Source organism: Miscanthus floridulus, chromosome 13 (assembly GCF_019320115.1).
Source record: "Miscanthus floridulus cultivar M001 chromosome 13, ASM1932011v1, whole genome shotgun sequence".
In the NCBI taxonomy this organism is placed as follows: Eukaryota; Viridiplantae; Streptophyta; class Magnoliopsida; order Poales; family Poaceae; genus Miscanthus; species Miscanthus floridulus.
Genome location: NC_089592.1, coordinates 88,847,973 through 88,866,452, shown reverse-complemented (window position 1 = coordinate 88,866,452; position 18,480 = coordinate 88,847,973). Strand labels below are relative to the sequence as shown.

General features: G+C 54.1%; 2 protein-coding genes across 2 annotated transcripts; both read left to right on the top strand.

The window, feature by feature from the left end:
• Positions 1 to 689: 689 nt before the first annotated feature.
• LOC136500593 (homeobox-leucine zipper protein HOX20-like) lies at positions 690 to 2,502 on the top strand. Its single transcript, XM_066495978.1, has 3 exons — positions 690 to 1,279; positions 1,385 to 1,731; positions 1,887 to 2,502. Exons 1-3 carry the CDS (start codon positions 1,210 to 1,212, stop codon positions 2,286 to 2,288), a joined length of 819 nt encoding a protein of 272 aa, XP_066352075.1. The 5' UTR covers positions 690 to 1,209; the 3' UTR covers positions 2,289 to 2,502.
• A 13,183-nt stretch (positions 2,503 to 15,685) lies between these two features.
• Positions 15,686 to 18,006, top strand: LOC136501798 (U-box domain-containing protein 15-like). Its single transcript, XM_066497333.1, has 3 exons — positions 15,686 to 16,133; positions 16,236 to 16,352; positions 16,441 to 18,006. The coding sequence occupies exons 1-3, from the start codon at positions 15,804 to 15,806 to the stop codon at positions 17,935 to 17,937; spliced, it is 1,944 nt and encodes a 647-aa protein (XP_066353430.1). The 5' UTR covers positions 15,686 to 15,803; the 3' UTR covers positions 17,938 to 18,006.
• Positions 18,007 to 18,480: the final 474 nt, after the last annotated feature.

Here is an 18,480-nt window from a genome sequence, read left to right as displayed (position 1 = left end):
TGCCTCTTCCTTCTTCACATCCTATTATTTTCTAAACAACAAACCATGATATAACATTTACAAATTCACTTATTTCCTTGGTTCTACTTTTTCTTTGCCTGACATTTCGTTCCAATTGCTCACCACTCTTACGGTGATATTATCCTTTCCAAATTTACATCCTCCGACTGCATCCCTAACACTTGCTCCTAGTACCACCACACTAACTCGACTTTGCTGGGATACTAAGGCCTGGTTTAGTTCTCAAAAATTTTCACCCCAAACTATCATATCGAATCTTACGGCACATGCATGGAGTATTAAATATAGACGAAAAAAACTAATTGCACAGTTTGGTTGGAAATCGTGAGACGAATATTTTAAGACTAATCAGTCCATGATTAGCCATAAGTGCTACAGTAACTATCATGCGCTAATGATGGATTAATTAGCCTTAATAAATTCGTCTCGCCGTTTCTAGGCGAGCTATGTAATTAGTTTTTTTTACTGGTATCCAAAAACCCCTTCCAACATCCCCGAAACATCCGATGTGACATCCAAAAAATTTTATTTCGCAAACTAAACGCAGCCTAGTTGGCGCCTCCACCCCAACCATCCTCACTGATCGCCAAGTCAGCCTTAACCATGGTCATTTTTACACCACCAGGGCACCTGGCTCATACCATCCCAGGTAACCTGAACAGTGACCAACCCGAGCTCTGCCCTCTCCACTTCTCCAGTCTCCTCCCACTTCTCCGCTACGCATCCGCTCGTATTTTAAGCACGCAGTAGTTGCGGCAGGCCGAAAATAGTAACCGGAGAGAGCCAGCCCCCAAGAGAAGAGAACCTCTCACTCCACTCCAGTACTACACACACGCAGTGAGACAGAGCCTCCCAACAAGGCGATCATGAGAAACCTCAGGAACCTCCCAAGTAGCTCTCAGTTGTACTAGGAGACGCTTGGATTGGATCCGAGCTGGGGAAGAAGACAAGCCAGCCATGGTGACGGTCCTGGGTGGTGGTCACAGCAAGACGGAGGAGAAGCATCACCGGAGGCGCCACCCCGGCCTCTCCCCATTCCCCTTCCCCCGGTTGCCCTTCCCCTGACCCAAGGGAGGCCCTTCTGTCTGTGATCCTTCCTTCTCTTTGGTTCTCGATCAGAGCCCCTCCCACCTCCTCTTGGGAATCTCTGAGAATTTCGCACCCAGCAGCAGCGACAGTCGATAGAGCATGAAGAGACCGAGCGGTTCCATCTCCGGCGGCGGCGGCGGTCCCGGCCCCCTTCCGATGGTTCACAGTGGTAATACTACTAACTTGTGCTCATCTCTTTCTCTCTTGGCGATTCTGCAGTGCCTCCTTCCGGTTTGGCTGATATATGTTGGGTTTGTTGTTTGGAACAATAAAGACGATGGCTTTGGTGGCGTCGGGATGGAGGATGCCGACGAGGACATGGTGCTGTGCAACGGCATCGGCTTCGGCGAGAAGAAGCGGCGGCTGAGCACGGAGCAGGTGCGCGCGCTGGAGCGGAGCTTCGAGACGGAGAACAACAAGCTGGAGCCGGAGCGGAAGGCGCGGCTGGCGCGGGAGCTGGGCCTGCAGCCGCGGCAGGTGGCCGTGTGGTTCCAGAACCGGCGCGCCCGCTGGAAGACGAAGCAGCTGGAGCGCGACTACGCGGCGCTGCGCCACTCGTACGACGCGCTCCGCGCCGACCACGACGCGCTCCGGCGCGACAAGGACGCGCTGCTCGCCGAGGTGCGTCGTACATAACACTCTACTTGGTTCCAGTTCCGGAGAAAATCCTCTTCCTCGCGTGCACGGTGCACACCAAAAAGAAAGAGAAAAGATTCTTTATAGCGTTTGTTTTGCTTGTGATTGTTTATGAATATGAGTTCCGTGGCTCGTGGCAGATCAAGGAGCTGAAGGCGAAGCTGGGCGACGAGGACGCCTTCTCGTCGGTGAAGGAGGAGCCAGCGGCGTCCGACATCGAGGCCCCCGCCGCCGGGGCGGCCATGACAGCGCAGGGATCGTCCGACAGCGACTCCAGCGGGGTGGTGAACGACGCGGAGACGACGCCGGAGAAGCCTCCTTCTCCGGCGGTGACCGCCGAGGCGGCGGTGGTCGGCGCGTCGGCGCCGCAGCTCCAGCTCCAGCACGGCGAGGTGTTCTTCCACGGGCACCTGCTGAAGGTGGAGGAGGACGAGGCGGCGTTCCTGGGCGACGACGACGCGGCGTGCGGGGGCTTCTTCGCGGACCTGCAGCCGCCGCCGTCGCTGCCGTGGTGGACCGAGCCTACGGACCACTGGGCCTAGGGCGGGCCGGGGGGCCGCGGTGGGCTGCGGGGAACCCAATAAAGAAGGAAACTCGGCAGTGCCCAGTTGGGGGCCGTTTCTGCAAATTTTGTAAAATGGAAATGTACGTAGTAGTTTTCTGTCAGTTCTCCCGTAGTAGACAGCAGCTCTCTCGTTGCCTGCCTCTGGCCTTTTTTTCGGGCATGTTTGAATGACAAAAAAGTGTTGTCTGGAAGTTCCTCCGATGGGTTTTATCTGACGAGGCAAGGTCGGAGAAAGTCTATTTTGGTTAGGATGCCTATGCCTGAGAATGTTTATACGAGTAAAATTTTACTTTTTTTTTATTGTTTGTATATGATTAATGAACGTTATTATTGTGTGTTTACTAAATAAATAACTTAAGTTAATTATCTATTATTTGTTAAAATATTAATTTAAAATTATTTTTTTTCTAATGACATATCTCTATACGTATTTAATTATAGTAGAAAGAGATCAGTAAAGACAAAAAAATTATTTTTGTGTTTAGATAGTAAACAAAATTGTCGCTACGTGACTCCTATTCCATTAGCTAATCATGGTGATTAGGCGAGACAACACTCATGCCAGTGCAAGGTGCTCAGTTTCGAATTACACTAATATTTTTCTGTACAAATATACAATAATTTATGGTATCTTATATACTATGTTAGCGTTTATACGTGGAAAAAAGGAGAGGAAGAACCTTGTGTAATCATAGTCTTATGGAATTAATCAAGTGACCATTAATATCAATAAATATACTTTATGTGTTTAGACCAGGCAAACTACACAGCCTGAGTCCGGCGGACTTTTTCCATCGCCTGGGCGTATGCACGGCTGCCCGAGTCAATCAAGCTCTCGGGGCTTTATCCAAGGCGAGCTCCTGGCTAGCCAGGCATCTTGCGTCCAGGTTCGTATCAAACAGGCCCTTCCCATCCCATCCCCTGTTCTGTTCTGTCCGGTGTGTTTGCCTGCCATTGTGGAGGTGGAATGGAAAGAAACTAGAACGACGAAGGGAAAAGGGCATACGGAGTACTCCGTAGTGTAATAAGCAGGAAGCGCAGGGGCTTTTGTGTGAAAGAAACAGCAGCATGGTATGGGACGGGACGGGATTGGGATGGGATCGAAAGCGACAGCGGGCTGGAGAGGCGCACGAGAAGTGTCCCGCGAGCGAGCGAGCGCAGGGTCGCTGTCGGTGGGCCCGTTGCCACGTGAAAAGTCAGGCTTGTCACTGACAGCGATTCCTGGTGTCCACTCCCCCAGAACAGTCCGCACCATCCGCTGGTCCGGCAGTGGGCCAGTGGGTCCCCCCCTCGTCTCCTTCAGAGCAAGAGCAAAGCAATTCCTCTCTTTTGTGCAGAAGCGAAGATGCACACCGCAATTTCGCTACCAATTTCTGTCCAACAAGAATCAGAAAAGCATGTTACACTACTTTTTTTTTTGATGCAGCATGTTACAGTACTGCACAAGAGCCATTTTTAAAAAAAAAAACTGACAGGAGAAGGACCAGAGAAGTTCCAACATAAAAAAGTTGGTGACAGTCTGGCATATGGATGAATATCAATCAATTCCTCGTGAAATTTTGGATTGAGGTTCGGTAAACAACTGCGGGTCGGGTACCGTTGGGAAGATGGTTTGTCTCATAAATTAGCGATGCAGGTGCAGACCGTGCAGAGCCAGATGCGCATTATTCTCTGTCTCTGTGGGGATCGGATGCCACGGTCTGTTGTGTTCATCGGACGACGCCCATGGATCAACGCCAGCGACCCAACCCAAAATACAAATGCATGGAGGTGGAGGGGGACGGCAGACCCGGCCGGCGTTGGCCTTCCAGTTGCCGTTGTTTCCCTGCTGTGATGGTGTGCGGCCTGCGGGTGCGCTCGCGCTCCTCTGCGACATCCCGAGCGAGCCAAAGGTGCTTTTCGGCTACGATGGACGGTATAATTTGGCCGAGCCTGCTCACTCCATCCCAAAATACCTGTCGCTTTCGCTTTCTGAGAAACAACTTTCATAAAATATATATTATAAAAATATTAATATTTATGGTACATAATTAGTATCATTGGAAAGATCTTTAAATCTAGTTTTTTAATAAATTTATTTGGAAATATAAATATTGTACGTATTTTCTACAAATCGAGTTAAATTTGTGGGATGAAAACCGGAAATGACAGATAATATGGGACAGAGGGAGTAGGTGGCCATTTCATTTTAGGCTTCTCTCTCCTACAGTTCAATCGCCTAAAATCTTGCTATAATCGGGGCCATGCTAAGCACACCGGTATCAGGGGTATTCCGTATCCGCGCTTTGCGATCTTATAGAAAAAGGGGCTCAAGGACGACAGAGTAGCCAAGTGGTGTACAGGAAACCGGGTCAAGAGCATCTCCAGCCGTCATCTGATAAGATCCCTCGTTCACATGAAAAACTATCCTATCCTATTAGGCGAGCTCAAGATGGTTTCCCCGATGCCATGTTTAGTTCCCCCAATTTCTTGAATTTGGCACTATACAAAAAGAAGTCACATCAAATTTACGGTACATGCATGAAGTACTAAATGTAGACGAAATCAAAAACTAATTGCACAGTTTGATTGTACTTTGCGAGACGAACGTTTTGAGCCTAATTAGTCAATGTTTGGACAATTATTACCAAATACAAACGAAATGCTACAGCGTGCTACAGTGCAGCTGGAAATCCGACGGCGCCAACTTTAGGCGGAACTAAACGCGCCCCAAGTAGCGTAGGCATCACAGTAATTCATTCTGCGTTGTGAACAATGGCTGCCGTCAGAGAGGATGGCCGTAGTGGAGGGGGATCTTGCCTGCTGCTAGTGAGCTCTTTCCCATGCTGGTTTAGGGCAACAAAATCAAACTTGGCTACCGCCAACAGCACACAATAGCTCACCCTCCGTTTATCAGCCTGTTCTATTGGATGGTTCCTTTCGTTGCTAGTTTGTGAAGAAATACTGCTGGCTGGTTTGTGTAAGAGAAAAATATTGTTCCGGCTGAAAATTTACGATCGTATACGACAAGCACCAGCCAACCGAATAGGCTATATGGCGCTGGTAGTCCACGTCGACGATGCCATGCTCTTGGCCCTCGACGCCCTACACTTCCTCTAGGCCTCGTCCTTCTGCTCCTCCATCCTGCCATCCGGCGGTGGTGGCAGTGACTTGGCCATGTGGGCCATGGCTGCGGGCGCCTTTTGTGGCCTACTCGCGGGGATCTAGCCGTGGCCCGTGGGAGGAGGAGAGAAGGGGCCACACCATGGCCGGGGCCTAGGGGTTGGGTCCAGGGCCGACGTCGAGGAGCCCGAGTGCCGCGCGCTTCGTTGTCTCCTCGCCTCCGCCCTGGGAGAGAAGCAGCAGCGACGGCAATGAAGTGACGGCGATTTATCTTGTCTCTCTTCCCCCCGCCGCATCATTCAGCAGGGGCGTGGGTCGAGGAGGCAATCTAGTACGACAATCATGGCTCTTCTCAGCTCCAGGCACGATAGCCCGGTCCGAAGCACGTTTTTTTTGCCTGACCCAAGCATGGCATGGTCCGAGGTTGTGCGGACCCGGGCCGGCACGGCCCGATGTATAGGGCCGTGCCTAGGTCGCACCCCAAGCACGTGGGTTGGCACGGCACGGCCCAGTAAATAGCACCGGCCCCGTACCAGGCCCGCTACTAGGCTAAAAGGCCAAAATCATTACAGCCCAACATAACTCCCAACCCTAAGTCACCGGCCATCCATCGCTCCTTCCCCACCCGCGCCGCATTCTTCCTTTTCCCTCTCGCGACTCACGCTCATGCACTCAGCACCCCAGCGCCGCTTCCCACTCCGCTGTCTCCCGTGGGTTCTCCTCGAGACCTCAACTCGAGCTGCCAGACGGCCGCGAGGACACCGACGTGGATCGCTGCACCGGCCTTGACTCCCTCGAGTGCGGAGGCCGCGAGGGCGCGACCATGGGGCGCCACCGCGCTGGCTGCAAGGACGTCGCCCTCGAGCGCACAGTGGACGCCGCGAGGGTGCTATCGACCTCGAGCACACCCGCATGAAGGTGCCACCACGGGCACCAGCCTTGGCTCGACCTTCGCCTGCCTCCGTCCTTCCGTCCCCTTCCCCTGCTGAAAACCTAGAAGCGGGCCTCAGGTTAGGCATGGCCTACTAAGCTGGGCATGCTTTACGGGCCGGCACGGCACAAAAAATGGTCCACAGTGCCGTGTCTGGGCCGAAGGTTGGGCCCGTGGCCCGGAGAGGCGCGGCCCAGGAGGCACGGCGTGCCGTGCCGGCCCGACTCCCTTCAGGCCATGTCTGGCCCGTGCCCGTGCCGTGCCGAGCCGGGCCGGCCCGTTGGCCATCTATCTACACTTCCACTATATTATACATAAAAAACTCTCCTAGAGGCTCTGGAGGCTTACTGGACTCGACCAGACACAGCGGCTGAGCGTCCGGTCGTTTCATGCTAAGCGTCTGGTCGTCTTGTCAGAGAGCCATTGGAGGCAACGGTACGACACGTGGCGGTCAGACAGCTACCGGACACGCCTGGTATAGCGACCGGACACGTCCGGTATTCGCATCCGGTGCGTCTGGTGCAGCGTCCGGTGCTACGTCCGGTCGACCCAAAAAACGCCCAGTGAAGGGGTAATCGCTAGTTTAGCCCTTGGGGCTATAAATAGAAGTGGCCTTCGGCCATGGCTGGTGCTGAGCACCTTGGGGGACTTTGTGTCCATGCTTGAGAGTGCTTAGGAGCCCTCCATCTCACACATACTTGATAGTGATCATCCGATTATGTGAGTGAACGATTCTAGTGCGATTGCATCGTGAGATTGCATCGAGTGGCACTAGGTGATCGAGTTGCAAGCCGGTGGTGCTTGTTACTTTTGGAGGTTGCCACCTCCTAGACGGCTTGGTGGTGGTCTCCGTCGAAGCCCGCAAAAAGCTTGTGCGGCGCTCCAGAGAAGTGCTTTGTGAGGGCATTGTGCTCGCCCCGTGGGAGCCGTGAAGAGCAACTTTAGTAAAGCGTGTCATTGAGCTACCCTCACTTCTGGGGTAGGTTCTTGCGGTGCCCGACGTGCGGGCTTGGTGGGTGATGCCAATTAGCCACCGAACCACCAAATGAGCGGTCGACACAACGAGGACTAGCGTGTTGGCAAACACGTGAACCTCGGGAGAAAAATCATCGTGTCAACCTTGTTCTTCCCGTTGGTTTGCATCCCCGTTACACAAGCTTGCTATTATTTTCATATACATTAAGCTTGTATTGTTGCTCTTGTAATTAGTTAGCTTGTGTAGCTTACTAGTTACCTTCTTGCTTGTGTAGCATAGAAGTAGCTTCCTTGCGTGGCTAATTTGGTTTGTGTAACCTTGTTAGTCACATTGCTTAGTTTGTGTAGCTAAGTAATTGCGCTCTCTAATTTGGCATTGGTTGCCTTGTTATTGAGCATTGTTAAGTGAGCATTAGGTGGCTTTGTGCTTTTGCTTACTAGCATGTGTAGGAGCTCCCTTGATGCTTGAAGTACTAGCGGCATAGGTTTGTGTGACCTTGCTTCTAGAATTGGTTAGGTGAGCTCTAACTAGCCCAGCACCTTTGTTGCTTGATTAGTATCTTTGGAAGGTGCTAGAGAACATAGATGGAGGGGTGTAGTCTTGGCTAGACCGATCATTTTAATTCTACACTTATTTCGGTTAGCCAACGCGATTAATTTTAGAAAAGACTATTCACCCCCCCTCTAGTCCACCATCTCGACCCTACACATGGCCGCCCCAAGATGGCGTGGTAGGACCCTGGAAAGTCCACCACCTCGAAGGTGAGAACCTTCGAGCGGAAGTTGGTTCGGCTGCCGAACGTGATAGGCAGATCGATCTGCCCGAGCAGGTATGCCTGTGCTCCCGGGATTACCCCGTGGAAGGGGGAGCCCGTCGGGCGAAGTTCCGATCGAGGGATGCACATGGCATCGAGGGTGTCGATGTACAGGATGTTGAGGCCGCTGCCGCCGTCCATCAGCACCCTCGTAAGCCGCTTCTTGCGGACGATGGGGTCGACGACAAGCGGATAGCGTCCTGGTCTTGCGACGTGGGAGGGATGGTCCCTCTGATCGTAGGTGATCGGAGACTCCGACCAGCTGAGGAAGGAGGGGACGGCCGTTTCGGCGGCGTATGCCTCCCTGTAGCGTACCTTATGCTGGCATTTGGAACAGATGGCATCAGACCCACCAAAGATCATGATGCACTCCTCAGGTTCAGGGAAACCATCCCTGTCCTTGCCTACCACGCCACCCCTCCTGACTGCCAGCTCCTTGCCGTCCCCCTCCTTTGGCGCGCCGGCCTGTCGGAGAAAACGTTTGAGGAGCTCGCGCTCCTTGTAGAGGTGTTTGACGGGATAGGCGTGATTGGGGCACGGACCATCCATGAGTTTGTTGAAGTGGTCAGGCAGCCCCTGTTGGGGCTGCCTAGGCGCGCGTTTAGCTATGGCGATCAACGCGGTGTCGTCCGACTGGCGCTAATCCTTCCTGTTCTTCTTGCCCCTCTGAGTGGAGGGGCCTTCGTCTAGATCCGCGCGCTTGGGCTTGCCTTTGTCTCAGCCTCCGCTGAAGACCGCTCCGACCGCCTCCTCGTCAGAGGCATGGTTGGTGGCGATGTCGAGCAGATCACGGGTGGTGCGGGGTTTTAGGCAGCCAAGCTTATGGATCAGGGACTTGCAGTTTGTCTCGGAGAGGAAAGCACTGATGACGTCTGTGTCGACGACATCAGGGAGGGAGTTACAACATTGGGAAAACCTGCGGATGTAATCTCGCAGGGATTCGCTGGGCTCCTGCTGGCAGCTTTTGAGGTCCTAGGAGTTTCCTGGGCGGACGTACGTCCCCTGGAAATTCCCGACGAAGACCCTCTTGAGGTCTGCCCAGTCGTGGATGCTGTCGTGTGGAAGGAATTCGAGCCATGCTCGAACATGTTCCCCCATGCAAATGGGAAGATATTGGATGATGAAAAAGTCATCATCCACCCCTCCGACTCGATAGGTGAGCCAGAAGTCTTCGAGCCAGATGCCTGGGTTCGTCTCCCTGGTGTATTTGGTGATGTTGGTGGGAGGCCGGAAATGCTGTGGAAACGGTGCTCTTCGGATGCGCCGGCTGAAGGCCCATGGCCTAGGGCCCTCAGGGCTGGGGCTCCGGTTATTCGGCCGGCGATCGCGCCTAGGGTGCGTTTCACCGCTTCCCTCGATGGTTCGGCCAGGGTCCGTGTCGCTTGCTGCCGTATGGTGGACGTCGTTGCCGTGTTGGGCCCGACGACGGTTGCCAGCGACGCTACGAGTGTCCTGGTGCGGTTGGTGTGGAGCAGGCGCTTGGTTGGACCGTGGCGCGGCTGTCGCTCCCCGAGCCGAGCCTGCCGACTGTGGCGGCGAGCGAACGGATCGATCCGGCTGGTGCTTCTCCGTCCCCCCGATGGGGAGAGAGGGCACAGGTCGGAGTCGTGGTGCGGAGCTTTCTGCCTGTTGGACGACGACGGCCTCTACTAGAACTCGAAGGTTCCAGTAGACTGCCCGCTCCTGAGGGTCGACAGGCTCGGGAACACCGCGGAGAAGCATTGCTGTAGCAGCGATATTCTAGCCGACCTGGGCGAATTGTGGGACATCGTTCCCCTTGCTCACGATGTCGTGCTGAACCTGACGAGCGCGACCCCGGGCGCCACCCGCCAGGCCAGGCACGTGGGGCGCAACATGCTGTACCAACGGCGCCGGTGCAGGTAGTGGCTGATTCTACCGTCGTTGTCGTAATTCCTCAGCGTGTGCTTGCGCAGACGCGAGGGCTCCCGCATGCGGGTCCAGAGGGGTGTGAGTTTGCACAGACTCTGCAACCATCGGCGGTTGTCGCGGAGCGTCCGCCATAGCGCACTCCCAGGACGGACAGTGGCGGGGTGCCACGCACCGATGCTTGAACCGTCGCTCTCGCCATCACCATCCGGGAGTTTGTGGGAAATGGCAGGAACGAAGCCCGCCACTCCCACGAACTCGGACGTGAGGGGGACGGTGCCAGCATCCTTCGGAGCCCCCGAGCGTAGGCGTCCGCGGAGGACGCAAGGCCATGGGGGAACCGATCGTATGGCGTTTATGGCGTGGGCGGTACATTTCCTCCGGGTGACTGGTGAGAGATAGCGAATAAAGAGCGAGTAGTACGCATATTACTTACAGCGGGGTTTGAGCAGAGAGTTTGCTCAGAAAGAAGCGTAGATGCCACGCCGTTGAAGTCACGTGTCCCGGAGTTGATGGAGGACGTCCCTCCGATGGGTGCCGGGTCGCGAGCCTCCTTGCGGAGGTGAAGTACGCCGAGCCGGTCGGCGACGAAGTCCAGGCTCCCGAAGCGGAAGGCTTGGGATGGCTTGAAGACGGGTGGAGCCCGCATCCTGGCGGGCGAGAGTGCGGGGAACTCCAGCGAGCCGAAGCGAATCGTATCGTCCGAGCCTGCCACGACGAGGGTGGTGGAAAAATGGGCCATCTGATGACTAAAAGGTGTTGAACGTACAGCGTCTTCCCCACGGACGGCGCCAACTGTCAGTGTAGAAAGTGACCAACTAGTAAATATTTGTAGTTTTACTGTACGTTGTGATCGGAGGTGGCCTAACACTCAATGACACAGGATTTATACTGGTTCAGACAACATGCCCTACGTCTAGTCGGGGTCGGTCGGTGACTTTATTCCTGAGCCCAGGTGCTCAAAGTCTGTAGTGGGGTTATAAACGAGAAGGAGAAAGGAGGAGGTATACAAGAGGTTCGGATGGCTCTGACCGGAAGGGCTGCGGTCAGAACTTGGTGGTCCTGCGTTTGTAAGGGGTTGGTGTCGATCTAGTGAGTCTGAGCTTTGTCAAGTCGATCTTTCTTGGTTGGAGGGAGCGCATCCCCTTTTATAGATGAAGGGGATGGCTTTTACAGGTGAGAGGGAGAGAGTACAGATATTTCTAAGCCTTGCTGCCTACGGTGATGAAAATTGAATAATTGTTGAAGCCCCCCAATACTGTCGATGTCGCTGTAGGATGTCAGATGTGCATGGGGGGTTGAGCTATCTTCTTCAGGAAGGATGGACGCCGGTACCTGCAAATACTTCTGGATGCCTTTTGTGGCATGTGAGGAGCCGCGCTATGTTCACCCGGTATGGCAAATCCTACAGCCCATACCGCGATCGATGTCCAGAGACACGCGGAGGGCTTACCATATGGGAGGTTCTAGCGGCCCCTACAATACTTTGTGTCAGGGTGGCTGCAGAGCACTGTTTCGTGCAGGGTATGATCCCTGGTACAGTGGTTTGGACTTGTGAGCCATGCCTCGCCTTTCTCCGCACGTCTTCTGGTTCCTTCCGAACGGGGAGCCCCCGGTCGGATGACTCCAGTCGGCTCTCGGTGCGTCGGTCGGAGAAGAGCGGTGAGCAGGCTTCCTACGAGCCCCGGTCGTGGGGTCGGAGTCGCGGGGTCGGAGTAGGAAACAGCGTTTTGGGCCAAGCCTTCCGATTGGGGAGACTGCTTGGAGACGGCTGGTGCCTGAAGCTAGTGCTCCGGTTGGAGAGGTGGGCCGAAGAAGTTGACGGGCGGGCGCCTGTTCTTAAGGGTAGACCTTCCGGTCGATGACTGGACTTCTCTTCCGGCCCGCCGTGTTTTAGTTTTTTGGGCCGGCCCATGAAATATATATTGTTTTCCTGGGCCGAGCCCAGACGTGGAAGACGGTCCTCGAGAGACCCCGAATTTATGAACGCGACACTACAGTAGCCAAATTCTCAAAATTTGCGAACTAAACGCGGACTAACTAGGCTGAGGTGGATGCGTTAACCGAGTGAGGCCGTCCCCTGTTTTGGTTTCGTTGATACTACAGTACCATCCTCCCGAATATAATGGACCAATCGCCATTTGACTTTTTCCGAGTCCCTATTGGCTATTGCTGTCGTGTTGTAACTTGGCTTAGCATACGTCGCCGTTGGAGTTGGAGAGGGACCCGCTTGGGTGTGCTGTGGGGACACTCATGCTGTGATGGAGAGCGATGCCGGCGCAAATTGCCCGCTTGCTCTTGCTCATGCTCATGGCATGTGGCACTGGCAGGACATGAGCGTCGTTTTCGCGGCTCCTGGAATGCAATGCAATCGAATTGACACGGCCGAAAATGACCATCATGGACAAAAACACCGTGTAGGTGTAGGATGGATGCCGGTGCGGTGCAATCTTGTAGTACATGTACGTAGCTCTCTGTCAAAAACATATTATACTCATGTATGTATAGACTTTTTGCAGCAGCAGCAGCTCATGGTTTTCCTTTTGTGGCTCTCCGGAGTGCTATTTGGCATCCTCAAACACCACTGCTTTTTATAATTTCTAATTTCTCAGCAAAGTTTTGTCTGCTTCGTTCGTTGTAGTACGACACGTCCGGATTTGGATGCGCTGGTTCATCTCTTCCATGTGTTCCTTGGCCACATGTAATGATGTGTAAGCCAATTTAGACCTCGTTTGGAGAAGCTAGAACTTTTTAGAAGCTGTGATAGTATTTTTTTCCCTATAAAAACTATGAGGGATTTAGGCCATAGCTTTTTATGTACCTATATACTAATATAGAGATGGGCTTTACTCCCGGTGGGGAACCCCCTCTAGTCCTGCTTCTCCACCCGGAAGCAAGCATCTAGGACTAAAGGGTCAGGAACCGGGACTAAAGGTCCTCCCGGCTTTAAAAAAAAATAATGCGTCCCACCGCTGCGTCCCGTGAGATTCGAACCCAAGACCTCATGCATTGCCTCGCGCGTAGCTTACCACCCCACCTACACAACACATCTAACAATGGATGGGATGCTTCCCTTTTGAACTAACCCATCGAGGGACCTTTAGTCCGGGTTGATGTTACCAACCGGGACTAAAGGGTCTACCTTTAGTCCCGGTTGGTGTTACCAACCGGGACTAAAGGTTGGAGGACTTTTAGTCCCGGTTGGTGTCTCCAACCGGGACTAAAGGTCCCCTGCCACTGTGCCGAGCGCAGTAGCCGTTGGGCAGGGACCTTTAGTCCCGGTTGGACACACAAACCGGGACTAAAGGTCTCTCTAGTCCCGGGCGTAAAAAATGCCGGGACTAGAGCCCATTTTAACTTCGGATGAAAGGTCTGTTCTCTATTAGCTATTAAAAAAGGCTAATAGCTTTTTATAAGCTGGATGGTTTGCTATTTCTAAATAGGCTACAGACTTAGTTGAGTTGTTTGGATCAATTCTAGTTCTTTTAGCAACTAGTGATTTATTTTAGTTGATCCAACCAGGACCTTAGTGTTGCTAATCGGTTGATGAATCTTTTCACGCGTTCAACAATCACCTAGCTACATATGGTATTCATTGGTTGCGTCAAGTCCACCGCCTCTCCGACTCCACAACACATCTATTATCTGGTGAAGCAGCTGTATCTGAGCACCCCCGGCGGCCTCTAGCCGAGCACCTGCCCCGTCCCTCTCCGCACCGGCTCGGGGCAAATCTGCCCTTGCCTGTGCTGGGGCCCACACACATTAGAGGAAAGTGTGAGAAGCTTGTGCGTAATAGCTCTAGTCACCCGTATTTGCGGGACTTCTTGTCTGAAGCAGTTTGATTTGGTTGGTGAAGTGCTAAAACAGCTCCTGAAGCGGCACCAAACGCCTCCTGAAGGGTGCTTACAAGGGTATGGTGTACATGTACATAAATTTATAGGAGTGAGTGGAGATGTGTAGGTGCATTTAATCCATTTATATGTATGTTTGGGTCTGTGATTGTTAAAATTACCACGCCACAACATGGCTAAGTCTTGATAAATCAAATGCGTGTTTTTGAATGACCACCGTCCAAAAGGAAAGGAAGGGGGAAAAAGAGAAGAAGTCGTACAGAAGAAAAGGATCTATATGTGCCAGTTGACATGCTAATTACCAGATCAAAATCAACATACCCTTATACCCTCTCAAAGGTTCGTGGAGCCCACGGAAAAGAGGCGCACTAGGCCATGGTTAGTAGATCAAAGAACATCCACGGCACAACACCGTGGGCTAGGTTAGCCTTTTTTTTTTTCGTTTTTAGGCCCACCAGTTCTCCCAAAAGCTTGATTACTTGGGCTGGCGATGGACATTGGTTTGCCTACAACGACTGCACGAAAATCAGCTGCTACAAACAACTAGCGCACGGACGGCCGTACGGACGGGCGTCCGGACGCCCGCGCCTGCAAGTCGTTTTCGTGCCATTTCGCGCGCCCACACGGGCCCGCGCGTCACCACCATCGAGAAACAGGGGAGGTGGCGGATGCATAGTCAACGTCGGAGGTGGAAGAGACACCGATGCGAGGCAGAAAAACGAGGAGGGACATGCAACATCCGATCTACTTTTGAAATATCCAGATGCAACATACGTCTTAAGGCAGATGAAACACTTGAAATATGCATATGAAACACTTGCTGCAATATCATATCTACTTTTGAAACATTCAGATGAAACACTTGCAACATACGTACAAGAACAGCTGAAACATTTGGAATATACGTCTGAAACACTTTCAAAAACATATGCAACATCTTGATAAAACGCTTGCAAACATACGTATGGAAAAAACAGATAAAACATTCGGAACATACACTTGAAACATACATGTATAGTCATTGCAACATGTGCAACATCCCAATTTACTTTTGCAACATCAAGATGAAACACTTCCAACATCCAGATGAAACATGAAACACTTAACATACCTTTGCAACATGGGCTTTTCAACGCAATGTCATCTTCTTGCTTGGACTTAAGAGGCTTGTCGTTGTGGAGCTCCGACGGAGGCGTATGGAGCTCGTCGTGTGCTAGCGGCGCGGGCAACTCACCGACGGGACGGCTTCACACGAAGCTCACCCCCCCTCCCTCGTCTGCTTGCTGGAGCATCCGTCGTAGAGGCTCGCCGGCTTGGTGGAGGCAACCGCGTCTTCTCAGAGCGATGGAGGTGGCCACGGTGAGCAGGCAGCACGGTGGAGCACGGGCGCGTGTGAGCAAGCAGCGTGGTGGAGGCGGGCGCGCGCGACGGGACAACGCGTTGGAGGCGGATAGAAGCGAGAGAGGGCGGGGTGGGGAATTTTATTTTCTCGGCAGGGTGCGGATGAGAGGGAGCGAAGACGCGATAGCGAGCGGGGGAGACGCGTCTGTCCGCACGGACGCCCGGGTGGAATCATTATCATAAATAAAATTCATAGGGATTGCAAGTTAAGCTAGAGGAGATCAACCAAAGCATAACTATTTCCGGCTTGCCTTGTTCCATTTCCTAGTAGAGAATGAAACAGAAATGGAGGTCGGGCGGCCGGGATGGTATACATTTTGGCTCGGCAGCTGCAGCATGCATGGGGCAGCGCACTATACATAGCATTCTCCATTTTCTTGTGCCGTGTCTGGCCCAGAGCGTCGGAGCACTTCTGATCCTTCCCTGGAATTTCGCACATCTTTCACCCATTGCTGTTCCTGTTGCTTGTCGATCGTCGTCCCGATCAATCGGCAGTGCAGTGGCCGGATCGATCGAGCGCTTGATGCCGCATGCCGCCACCGACGTTGCCACCATCGTCCCCGGACGACCCCGCAGAGCCATCGATGGGGCGGGAGATGGACGACGAGGACCTGGTGGAGGAGCTCCTGGTGACCGTGAACTCGGCGCGCGCCTTCGCGGAGTTCCGGCGCACGCACCGCAAGGAGTGCGCCAACCTCCTCCGCTGGCTGCAGCTCGTCCTCCCGCTCCTGGAGGAGCTCCGCGACGCCGCGCCCCGGCTCACCGACGACGCCTACCGCCGGCTCGCCCTGCTCGGCCGCGCGCTCGCCGCCGCGCGTCGCCTGCTGCGATCGTGCCACGACGGCAGCAAGATCTACCTGGTTCGGTTTCGATCGACGACCCTCCGATCTGATCAATCACTGAATGCATGCGTACGTCTTTGCGGCCTTTGCCTGACGCTCCTCTCTCTCCTTCCATTTCAGGCGCTTGAGAGCGAGACGGTGCTGGCCAAGTTCCGCGACGTGTACGAGAAGATGCACAGCGCGCTGGACGGGATGCCGTACGCCGAGCTCGCCATCTCCGATGAGGTCAAGGAGCAAGTAAGCTCGGCTGGCATGAGCATCGGGGCATGTTTCATGTGTGTCGATCTCTGCCATTAATTCAGAGTCATGCATGAATGAATTCCAGGTGGAGCTGATGAACGCGCAGCTGACGAGGTGCAAGAAGCGAACGGACACTCAAGACATGGAGCTGTCAATGGATCTGATGGTGATCCTCCAGAACAAGGAGGAGGAGAGGAACGCCGACAGGGCCATCCTGGAGAGGCTCGCCAAGAAGCTGGAGCTGCAGACGCTGGCGGAGCTGAGGGCAGAGACGATGGCCATAAAGAAGCTCATCAACGACAGGAACAGCAACGGCGGCGGGCAGCACGCGGTGGCGGACAGCACCAGGCAGATGGTGGACCTTCTCAACCGGTTCAAGGAGATCGCCGGCGTGGACGGGAAGGACGTCCTGGGCGGCGACGTGTCCATGCCCAAAAGCCTTGACAAGTGCCCCTCCCTGATGATCCCCAACGACTTCCTCTGCCCCATCACGCTGGCGATCATGACGGACCCGGTGATCGTGGCCAGCGGGCAGACGTACGAGCGGAGGAGCATCCAGAAGTGGCTGGACAGCGGGGAGAGGACGTGCCCCAAGTCGCGGCAGCCATTGGCGCACCTGTCGCTGGCGCCCAACTACGCGCTCAAGAACCTGATCCTGCAGTGGTGCGACAAGCACATGGTGGAGCTGCAGAAGCGGGAGCCGGAGCCCGCCGCGGAGACGGAGGAGCACAAGGAGGACATCCCGTCGCTGGTGGAAGGCATGTCGTCCATCCACCCCGACGTGCAGCGCAAGTCCGTGAAGAAGATCCGGAGGCTCTCCAAGGAGTGCCCCGAGAACCGGACGCTGATCGCCGACAACGGCGGCATCCCGGCGCTGATCGGCCTGCTGGCCTGCCCCGACAAGAAGGTGCAGGAGAACACGGTGACGTCGCTGCTGAACCTGTCTATCGACGACAAGAACAAGGTGCTCATCGCCAGGGGAGGCGCCATCCCGCTGGTCATCGAGATCCTCCGGAACGGCACCCCGGAGGCGCAGGAGAACTCGGCGGCGACGCTCTTCAGCCTGTCCATGCTGGACGAGAACAAGGCCGCGATCGGGAGCCTGGGCGGTCTGGCCCCGCTGGTGGAGCTGCTGCGCAGCAGCGGCACCGCCCGTGGGAAGAAGGACGCCGCCACGGCCATCTTCAACCTGGTGCTCAGCCCGCAGAACAAGGCCCGGGCGACCCAGGCGGGCATCGTGCCGGCGCTGGTCAAGGTCATGGACGACAAGGGGCTCGGCATGGTGGACGAGGCGCTGTCCATCTTCCTGCTGCTGTCATCGCACGCCGCGTGCCGCGCCGAGATCGGGACGACGGCGTTCGTGGAGAAGCTGGTGCGGCTCATCAAGGACGGCAACAGCACGCCCAAGAACAAGGAGTGCGCGCTGTCGGTGCTGCTGGAGCTGGGCACCAACAACAGGCCGCTGCTGGTGCACGGGCTCAGGTTCGGACTCCACGAGGACCTCTCCAAGATCGCCAAGAACGGCACCAGCAGGGCGCAGAGGAAAGCCAACTTGCTCATCCAGCTCGCGCGCAAGCTCTGATCTGACTTCTTTTTTCTTTTTTTTTTTCCTTTTTTTTGTGATGAGGAGGCGTACAAGTAAAATGCAACGTCTTTCAGCAGGGCATAGAAATTTGAGAAATTTTGGTGTATCCATCGGCCATCGCCCAACAGATTTGTCACGTGTTTGCTGCAGTACTCGCTAGGATAGAAGAAATGGCTAACTTAATTTTTGTGATGCACCACGTAGTGGTTGTTCACGATCTCGTGGAGCATGACCAACCAAAACACTAGGTAATTCCATCGAGCAATCGAAGAACAAACATACACAAACATTGATTTGTCAAATAAAATATGGAGGTTTAAATATGAATCACAATACTGTGGGGTTCCAAATCGAGTCCGACACAAGCGTCTACAAGCAGCAGCACTTGAACTATATCACTTGATAAGGGTATGGATTCGATTTGACTCGAGAGACGTCCAAGAACGCTGCGCCCTAGCGATCGATACACCAATTCCAATGGTTGTTCACGATCTTGTGGAGCACGGCCAACCAAACCCCTAGAGTTATTCCTGCAAGCAA

Bases quoted from the DNA above. Each gene is read 5' to 3' on its own strand.
- LOC136500593 (XM_066495978.1), top strand. From the start codon at position 1,210: ATGAAGAGACCGAGCGGTTCCATCTCCGGCGGCGGCGGCGGTCCCGGC. The intron at 1,280-1,384 runs GTAATACTACTA...GGAACAATAAAG, and splicing joins CCTTCCGATGGTTCACAGTG to ACGATGGCTTTGGTGGCGTC. The intron at 1,732-1,886 runs GTGCGTCGTACA...GGCTCGTGGCAG, and splicing joins AGGACGCGCTGCTCGCCGAG to ATCAAGGAGCTGAAGGCGAA.
- LOC136501798 (XM_066497333.1), top strand. From the start codon at position 15,804: ATGCCGCCACCGACGTTGCCACCATCGTCCCCGGACGACCCCGCAGAG. The intron at 16,134-16,235 runs GTTCGGTTTCGA...CTTCCATTTCAG, and splicing joins ACGGCAGCAAGATCTACCTG to GCGCTTGAGAGCGAGACGGT. The intron at 16,353-16,440 runs GTAAGCTCGGCT...AATGAATTCCAG, and splicing joins CCGATGAGGTCAAGGAGCAA to GTGGAGCTGATGAACGCGCA.